The 9,384-nt window shown below is 55.2% G+C and overlaps 1 protein-coding gene across 5 annotated transcripts in view; it reads right to left on the bottom strand.

Moving 5' to 3' along the window:
- Positions 1–298: 298 nt before the first annotated feature.
- LOC118007290 (E3 ubiquitin-protein ligase RNF144A) overlaps positions 299–9,384 on the bottom strand; it is a 109,607-nt gene continuing 100,521 nt past the window's right edge. For all 5 annotated transcript variants that reach the window (XM_035000304.1, XM_035000302.1, XM_035000299.1 and 2 more), the window contains one exon: positions 299–890. In XM_035000304.1, the coding sequence (XP_034856195.1) occupies positions 759–890 (132 nt within the window). In that variant the 3' untranslated portion in view covers positions 299–758. The remainder of the gene's footprint in view (positions 891–9,384) is intronic.

The following is a 9,384-nucleotide window of genomic DNA, read 5'->3' as shown; positions in this document are numbered from 1 at the left end:
GAACCCATGTTTATAACAGCACACTGCTTATAGCGTTTAAGACGTCGTTACAAGTTTCAAGAAAAACACAAAGAGCGCGTAAGGCTTTCTAAATCTCCTGAAAAGTGGCCGAGCCAGAAAAGTCATTTAGCGATATCTTCCTAAAATGCACATTTCAAGAAAGGCATAGGATGGTGTAGATGCACCTTGTTGGTTTTTCACTACTCAGTTGGGAAGAAAAAAAAAAAACAACCTAAAAAGGATTTTACTAAACACCATTAGTAATAAAAACAGTTGTCATACAGAGCGCTTTTCTCAAGTCAGAATTACCGGATTCTGTCTGAAGTGAGTTGCAACCCCCAAAAGTCTTCTTCTCTCAGCAACGTGGCACCGTCTTGACACCAAGGAGCAGATGCACAACATTTTGCACGAGAGGGTCTCTTAAGCAACCACCAGACACTCCTAGTCCGTACCCACTGGGAGAAAACCGCCCGGCGTGCTCCGTGCAGCACCTCCCTTGTCAAGTCGGCAGAGACGGACTGTGGCGCCGTGCCCTACCCACGCCAGCCTGCCTTCCCCACGCCCAGGTGACTGCACCCAGGGCCTCGGCAAACGTTCTGACATCAGTCCCTGAAATCACGGCATCCGGCGTGACACTGTGAAGCTCAATGGGGCACATAAGGCAAGAAAGATGTTTAGTGAGAGGGGACGGCGGGGTGGGGTGGGGGAGAGCCACGCTTCCCAGAGGCAGGGGTCTTGTTCCAGCATCGTGCCTTCCTCTAGGTGGGTAATGGGTCATCGTCACCTTTACTGCACTTGCACTTGCAGCAAAGTACAAATGGAGTGGCCAAGAGCAGGAAAGGCGAGGCCACCAATAGCAGGAGCCCAAATCCAGCAAAAATGCCCACGACCTGCAAGAAGGAAACACAGGAGCAGAGGGTAAGGTGGCTAGTTTGCAGGTTCCATAGTTGAAGTATAAACCACACAACCATCCACCCACCCATCCTCTACCCATCCATCATCCATATATGCATCCACCCAGCCACCCATCTACCCATCTATCCACTCATCCATCAACCATCCATCCATCCATGCACCCATCATTCACCCATCCCTCATCCACTATTCATCTACCCATGCATCCATTCATGCATCCATTCATCCATCCACTCAGCTATCTATCCACTCAACTGTCCATCCCCATCATCATCCCATCCATCCATCCATCCATTCATCTAACCATCCATCCATCCATATATCATCCATCCATCCATCTATCCATCCATCCATCTATATATCATCCATCCATCCTCGCATCCATCTATCCGTCCATATAGCCACCCATCCACCAATACTCCCTTCCCTTCATTTCCTGCCCCTCACTCCCCGTGCCCTTTCTTTCATTTCTTTTTCTTCCTTTCCCTTTCTTCCCCCACCCTTCTATCTAAGCACCCAAACCACCACCCATTTATACATCCAGTTAACCAACAAGCCTCCCCTGAGCCAGACACTGTACTAGCTATTACAAATACAGAGACACATCAGATCATGGATCCTAGAGCACCCAGTTCGCTGGGAAGAGACTGAGACTTAACCAACTGACAATACGTTTTACAGAAACTGCCATCACGTTCCAAGTATAAAGGGAACCCAAGGGTCAGACATCTGCTAAGAGGAAGGAGGACTGAGATTACAAAGATGAGGAGGTGGTTAGTGCACCGGAAAGACTAGGCTAGGGCATTCCAGATGGGAGAACAGAGAGACTCAGGCACAGAGCATTAGGGAGGAAGCAGACCCGTGTCCTCTCCTGATTTAAAACCCAGGACTGCTTTTAAAACTGTTACACGTTTTGACTTTGTTTTATAACACATGCTTACGCCCAGGTGTAAGTAAATGTAGACATGTTGTCAGCGAAGTCGGGCAGTGTGGCTGGTCAAAAGAGCCTCCTGCCCCGGCGGCACGCATTCCCAGGCGGACGGCAGCCCCAGCTGCAATCTGCGGACAGAGTCAGACCGCCACCTAGTGTTCGCAATGATAAGTATGTGACGCGTTCCTGTCTCTCTGTGCCCCATCTTTCTCAAATACAAACAAATGAGGTACAAGATCTCTAAGGGCCGTTATCAGCTCTGAAGCCTGAAACCAGGCTAGGGCACCCCAGATGTGTGAAAGTACGCCTTCACTTAGATCTCCGCCTGAAAACGATCGTATACACACTGCCCTGCATTTATAAATCACGCTGCCAACGCTGGGAACCTGTGTTTCCTGCCCAGGCGGCTAACTCCGTTTGTCTGAACATAATGTCGATGGTGGAATTACGGGACGTGAAATCAGATCAGGCTTTGTTAAAAGCATGTGCGCACTGATACTTCAGAATACATGAAAACGCCAGAAAGGGGTTATTTCGAGGGCCCTCGCACAATCGCTACCACTTGGAACACACGGTCAGTCCCAAAGAAGCCAGGGGCTCTTTGCAGTCAAAAACATACCAAGATCCTTGACCAAATGTTCCCATTCTTGGCCAATAACACACCTTCATTTTCACCCTCTCTTGCCTCTTACTCTGCATGCCATTTCGTAAGCAAGGTCACCAATCTCTTGCCGACTGGATGGAGGATGAGGATGTTGCCAGAAGGAAAGCAGCCAATGGTAAAGAACGAGATAGGAAGCAAATATCACAAAACAAAAACAACCGGTGAGTGAGCGTGTTACAAACGTGTGTCATGCACTGGATTATACACTGCAGGACACACACATACACTGCAGGACGGGTCAGCAGGTCCGGGCTCCGAGGGAATCACGGGGGGATGCCGCAGTGTTCATACTGGCTGTCTCTGAGATTCCAAGGCCCGGCTGACCGCTCAGGCTGAGCCTCTCAAACTCAGACTGCAGCTTCAGAGTAGAACACAGGTTCTCTGACCACACGCAGCCCCCTGCATCTCCCATAATAAACATGCAATAGATGTTCAGGAGCACAGAAACCGGTACGCTCTGAATCCTCTCCTCTGGAGAGTTCTACAGGCCATACCCCAGTGCTGGGGAACAATAAGCCAAAGTCAAAGGTACATAAGGTGAATGCGCGGAGCGTCTTTAATTCACTGACGCTTGGCATATGCACATGGCATCGGTGCCTGCCGAGCATGGGATAGATGTGGCAGACACTAGGACGGTGACGGGGGTGAGGGCCGAGGGCTGTGGCCGCTCACAGGTCTCTTCCCAACTCCCCCTGCAGGGACATCACGGTGGCAGCCTGAAATAGCCACCGGTGCGTGTTTACAGCACAGGAAGCAGCTGACACGGCAAGCGTGCAGATCGGGGCGTCCCCTGCCCGGGAGCCAGCAGTTAAATACCGACTATGGCGCCACTGCGGGTCTGTGCTTGCGGCGAGGGATTTCACGAGCTCAGAGTGCCAGCAGTGAGCCGAGGCTACAGTGATGTCCACTAGGGGACAGGTCACGCCTCTCTCCCGCCCGCCCTTGGTAATAGCTCCTCTTTCCTGTTTAGTGACTATTTGCTGCTCTGAAGTCATGAGGTTCTGCCTCTGTTCTCTGGAAGAACGGGTTCTGGTGGAGGGCTGGCAGACACCAGTCATGACCAAGGGGTGAAAACGGCCCAGACACAGATGCGAGATGCAGAAAACAAGGGCTGGGAAGCTCGGGGGGCTTCCCCAGGGAGGCAGCAGCTCCAGCCGGCATGAGCCAAGTGCAGAGGAGCTGAGGCGGCAGAGAATCTCAGACCGGCTGGAAGACACTCTAGTGGAGTAGAGGGAACGCAGATAACCAGACGTGTGCAGGCAGGACGTCGGGGTGGAGTCCGGCAGAGCCAAAACAGGGAGCCTGGGATCACCGCTCAGAAGCTTAGCATTCGTCTTGTTGAGAAACCAAGGACAGGTGAGTTCCAGGGGCTTTGTGGAGGACGGGTCCACAGGAGGGAAGATGGAGCCAGGAGCCCCTTGTAGGACTCCCACCAGGACAGGCAGGTGGGAGGGAGGAGGACGACTGGGAGAAGAGGCTCAGACCAGAAGGATGTTCAGAAAGCAAAATCAGCAAGACTTGAAGGGATCCAAGAACCCTGCACTCAGTTTTGGCTTGAGGGGATGGACATGCCATCTTGGTAATAAGAGAAGAACGATGAGTTCCATTTGGATGTTCTGAGTTTGAGCAGCCCACGGGCACCCACGTGAAGCTTTCTATGAGGCAGTAGGTACATGAATCTTGAGCTCTGGGGAGAAGCCAGCAGATTTCAGGACCATCGGCACACAGATGTTCAAGCAAGTGACTGCCTCCCAGGGAGGGAGCACAGATTGAGGAAAGCAACCGAATTAAGCCATCCCACCATCTGTGTGCAGAAGAGAAGGCCATCTCGAAGGCACTTATCAGCTCAGGCCACCATAACCAAGCACCACAGATGGGGCCCAAACACAGGACCTCTGTCTTTTCACGGTCCTTGGGGGCGAGAGTCTGAGACCATGGTGCATCCTCACACAGCTGTCCCTCTGCTTTTCTGTGTCCTAATCTCTTCTTAGAAGGACACCAGTCACACTGATCAGGGCCCACCCAACAGCCCCACTGTCACTTAATTACCGCTCTGAGGGACCTACTCCCAGATGCGGTCATGTTCTGAGGCAATGGGGCTTCGGACTGCAAGACGTGAATTCTGAGGGGCCCCAATTCAGCCCCTAACAAAGGAGGACACTGGGGAGGAGTGTCAGGATTGTAGAATTTTAGTATATATGCTGCCGAAGTGAGCACAGGTTTGTAGGAGAGTCAGGAAAAGCTGAGTGTCAGGGAAGCCCCCAGGTGGAGTGGAGAGGGAGGGAGGGCTGATGGAGGCTTCAGTGGGACGGACACATGGATTCACAGCACCCCTCTCCAGGGGACTCGGATCCCACCGCGCTGGTTCTGGGTGGCCCCCAACGGGCTGCCTGCATCCTCTAGATGGGCCTCTCCTCGATTCCGTCTATTCCTCTCCAGGCTCCAGAGGGCTCTGGGGCACCCACGTTCCACCTCCGTACCGCGGGTGCTCTGGGGACTCGCACAGCAAGGTGCCTGCAAAACGGGCCGTGAGTTCCACGGGGCGGAGGGCCGGCCACGGCCAGGCAAAGGAACGCATTTCCAAGAGTGCCGGACAGTGATGCTGCCTGAGAGGAAGCAGGAAGGGGAGCGAGCCTGGGAGTGGGGTTTAGGGCACACAGAGGAGACACACTGGCCGCAGGAGAGTGAGCCCGGGAGGAAGTGGGGGGTCCAGGTCACCCCGGCCTTTTGTCTGAGTGACATGGAGGCTGGAGAGGCCTGTCCCGAAATGAGGGGGATGTGGAGGAGGAAGGGATCTCAAGGGAAAATCTAAGTTCCGCTTGTACATGGTCGGACACCCACACGGGGAGCGGAGGGGACCACAGGGTCAGGGGGGGGGGGGGGAGCACACAAGGAGGGCTCCCCCGTCGCTGGGGTCACAAGGGCTGGTGCCACCTCCCCATAAACAGAATAATAAGTCATTTTTGACCCTACATTACAGTCCACTCCAATGTTCTCGTCTCACCAGTGCAAAATCTGTGGCCAAAAAGCGATGCCAACGGTCTTGAGATGGCTTAAGACCGAAGGCACGGGGCATCCTGGGTAAGTACAAGGGGCGACTCGTGCCCATTTCACTGAGCTCAGTGAAAAGTACCCTAGGACAGCTCCCTGCACGAGGCCCCCGCACAGGGGTGTCTGCGGATCGCACTCCCGCCCTCCAGCCTGGCCCCGGCCGGTGTTCGTGGGCACAGCTCCACACATGTGTGTGAAGACAGAGACCGGTCGGTAATCCACTGGCTACCTTAAATGCCATCCTTTGGCTAAAAGTGAGCTCCCCCTCCACTGGGAGGGGGGCCCGAGGATCCCCTGCTCAGAAGCGAAGGCAGAGTCAGTGAGGAGAAGACCCTCCCGTCAGGCGCTGACGTCCTCAGGAAAGAGATGTATCCAGTGTGGAGCCAACGGGCCTTCCATCTGATGCATGATGGCCGCCCTCCGGGCCAGCACCAGAAACAGGGCCAACAGTTCACGGCAACCGTGCTGAAAGGGACGAGCAAGGGGCAGATGAAGAGCAGGGCCGTGAGCGTCTCGTGCTCACATCCAGGATTCTGTGGCTGATGGTAAGTAGGACATCTCCCCACACCCTGCAGCCAGAGCCTTCCAAACCACCCTGCGACTGCCCCTTCCTGTTCGCAAGAGCACCGTTTCAGCACAAGACTCTGTTAAACGCCACCCGGGACAGAATGGAATCGTACAAAACCTTTACGTGACAAAGACACATCTTTTCTGTTCATGGCATGACACCTCGTGAAAAAACTCCATTTGACAGGGTTTTAGGTAGAATGTATTTGGCATGTAATATTTTTACTCCCACAAAAATACTGAGAGCAGCCTACAATGATCACAAGAAAGCGCACTAAAGTTCTCAAAAACATCTCTTAAAACAATTTCACCTAAATTTCTATCTAAAAGCCGGAAAGCTAAGGAGCAGGAACTTTGTACAGTCAACAAATTATATGGGACGAGCAATCACAACCCCTAAAAATGGGGAGTCACAGGCCACCGAATTCAGGGACAAGTCTGGGGCACCGCTGAGGTGTGCACTGGACCAGGCCCCAAGCGGCACAGAGAGAAGACTTTCCCCAAGAGGCTGATGAAGCCGACGCTGGGCAGAAGCTCCGGGCAACGGCACCATGTGTGCCCCAGGGCAGACACAACTGCTCCAGGCCCAGGGCCCACTTTTCTTAACAGGAGCTTTTTTGTGTCCCCTCAAGAGGGGACAAGTCACATCACCTCCCAACTACACCAACGGTTCGTTCTCTGAATGGTCACAAACCAACTCCCTGTCCCCCCACCCCCCAGGCGCCATCATGCTTGCCCGGGAGCACAGCCTGGACACGAGCCGCTCCATGGGATTTGCGGAGAACAGGGGCCAGCCAGACCGGCCCCTTTCCTTCCTGTCCCACCCAAAGAAAAACGTAGCTGAAGGAGCAAGGACGCAGGTCCCTCCAGAGGGACTTTGCAGAGGGAGGCTGTGAACCCGTCATGAGAAAGCCAAACCCATCGCTCCTGCTTTCATCCAAGTTTCTTCCCAGAGCATACGTCTGGTTCAGGCCTGGGCCAGGGTCCCGGGGGTCACAAAGATGCAAAACAAGTCCCTGCTGTAGAGGACAGTCTGTCTCTCCCAAGAGATAAGACACATGCTCAAGAGGGGAAAACAGGAGGGAGTCACAGTAAGGGACTGGTGCTGAAAGAAATGCACAGAGCCCAGGTGAGGGAGGGGGGCTCTGGTGACAGGCGGGATGGGGGTTTCACGAAGGACATCGCCCTGGACCAGGCTGTAGCCAAAGAGTGTAGCATGTCCGTGCACTGAGCTGGGACAAGCGGAGGAAAGAGGGCAGGACGACACCAGGGCCTGGTAGAGGTGGGGAGAGGGAGGCCTGGCAGGACCACGGTCCCGAAGGCCGGTGAGTGCAGAGCAAGAAGGAGTCGCCTGCCAGGCCCTGGAACCAGCCATTCTGGGGTGTGAGGGCATCGATCTGCCCCCCACCCCGGGTGTTTCTCAAACGCGCACCAGACAGTTCAGGCATGAACTGATGGGAGACAGTAAAACCCGCATTTCGGCTTCAGCAGCTGTGCACCAAACACAAAGTGAGACTCCCGTCCCAGGATCAGTAACAAGCCAGCGGAGAAGCAAACCCCAAGCAGGAGCCCGCCTGACCGGGAAGGGAACGGACGGCCCTAACTGATCCAAAGGCAGGAGGCGCGGGATGGGAGGGCGGTGTCAGGGTCCAGGCCGATGCTGCCCTGAAGGACAAGCCACGGGAGCAGAAGTGCCTTCCAGGGCAGGGTCTCCTCCAGCTTGGGGGGCGGGGGGGTGGTCCTCATCGTCAGAATGGAAGGCCTGGAACAGCAGGGCCTTCCAGGGTCTGCTCAGGAACGTCTGCTCGAGCGAGGCTCTGCCGCCGCACCCCGTGTCCCTCAGCAAGTCCCGAGCCACAGGCCTCCGCGTCCCCGCTTCATACTTCCCACGCTCTGCTGCTTTTGTGACTGCCTGCACTTTCCTTTCAATGCTGGTCCGCTCACATTTTACCATTTTCCCCAAATCTAACACTAACTCGTGGACAGCCTCCGCCGCTCTACCTACAGCCCTGTATGTCCTGGGAGCACCTCACACCACAGAGAGGCAGATGCCTGTGGGAACCTACACCCCGCGTCCCCGCCGCTGGGGACGGCCAGGGACAGCCAGGGGGGCCCCAGGGCCTCAGAGCTGCACTCAGAAGCCAGAAAGAGGGGACAGAAAGGTGTTCCAGGCTCCTTCCCGAGCAAGAGCGCGTGGCACGGACCCTTGTGTCCTGGTTTCCGTATTTCTCGATGCCGTGAATGCCTGTTACAAGGACCTCAGTGCGGCCCAGGACCCCCCAGGCACACGCAACTCACTCAACTGAATAAACAGGCACAGGGGACAAGGTGTGACCGCCCAGGCTAGGGTCAAAGGGTGACACAGTTTCTACCCTGCCCGGGCGCTCACCTGGGGAGCTCACGCTCGCCACCAGCCGCCCTGGGGTTCGGCAGCTCAGGCCGCATGGAGACACGCCGTGAAGGAGTTCTGGACCGAGCTCCAGCTGAGGCCCCAGCCCACGGCTGTGTCCACGTCCCCATGACACTGACAGCATTTCTGCCCCCCTAATGCCAAGTGAGGCCTTGTTCACACGGCACACTCGTAAACAAGGTAAACGTGAGGATACGAAGCCGATGCATCTGGGGAGGCTTGTCACACGCAAACACCACCTTTGGGCAAAGTCACCTTCCCTCCGCTGGTCCTCATGCCCGACACAGAAAAGACCAGAGCGGAACAATGTGATCGCCGAGTCCTCACCCTGCTCGGATTTCCAGTGATTCCGTACGGATGCACACGAAGCTTCCGCTCACGGGGTGGCTCCGCGAAGGCAATGTGCCCAGACCAATGCACGCTCATCCCCGTAGACTCAAAGGGAAAAGCAGTGGAGGAGGAACACGGGCTCACTACAGTCCCCCTTACTGCATGGGGGTGAGGGTGTGGACATCGTCGTGGGTACAACTGTGACCCTGAACATGCTGGCCTGACCCCCAGTACTGCAGAATGTGAGCTTATTTGGAAATGGGATCTTTTTGGAAGTCATCATGTTAAAATGAGGTTATTAGGGTGCAGCCTAGTCCAATATGACTGGTGCCCTTATCAGAAGGGAAATTGGGCCTCAGATACAGAGCGGCACAAAGAACAGATGGCCTCCGCCTGACTGTCCCCCTCTGCCTGACTGTCCCCCCCCCGGCTGCCTGACTCTCTCCCCTCTGCCTGTCTCCCCCTCTGTCTGACTCTCTCCCCTCTGCCTGACTCTCTCCCCTCTGCCTGACTCTC

The sequence above is a fragment of the Mirounga leonina genome, unplaced genomic scaffold, assembly GCF_011800145.1.
Source record: "Mirounga leonina isolate KUSES-001 unplaced genomic scaffold, KU_Mleo_1.0 Mir_117, whole genome shotgun sequence".
Lineage (NCBI taxonomy): Eukaryota > Metazoa > Chordata > Mammalia > Carnivora > Phocidae > Mirounga > Mirounga leonina.
Note: the sequence above shows the minus strand (reverse complement) of the source record. Positions and strands in the feature narration are given on the sequence as shown.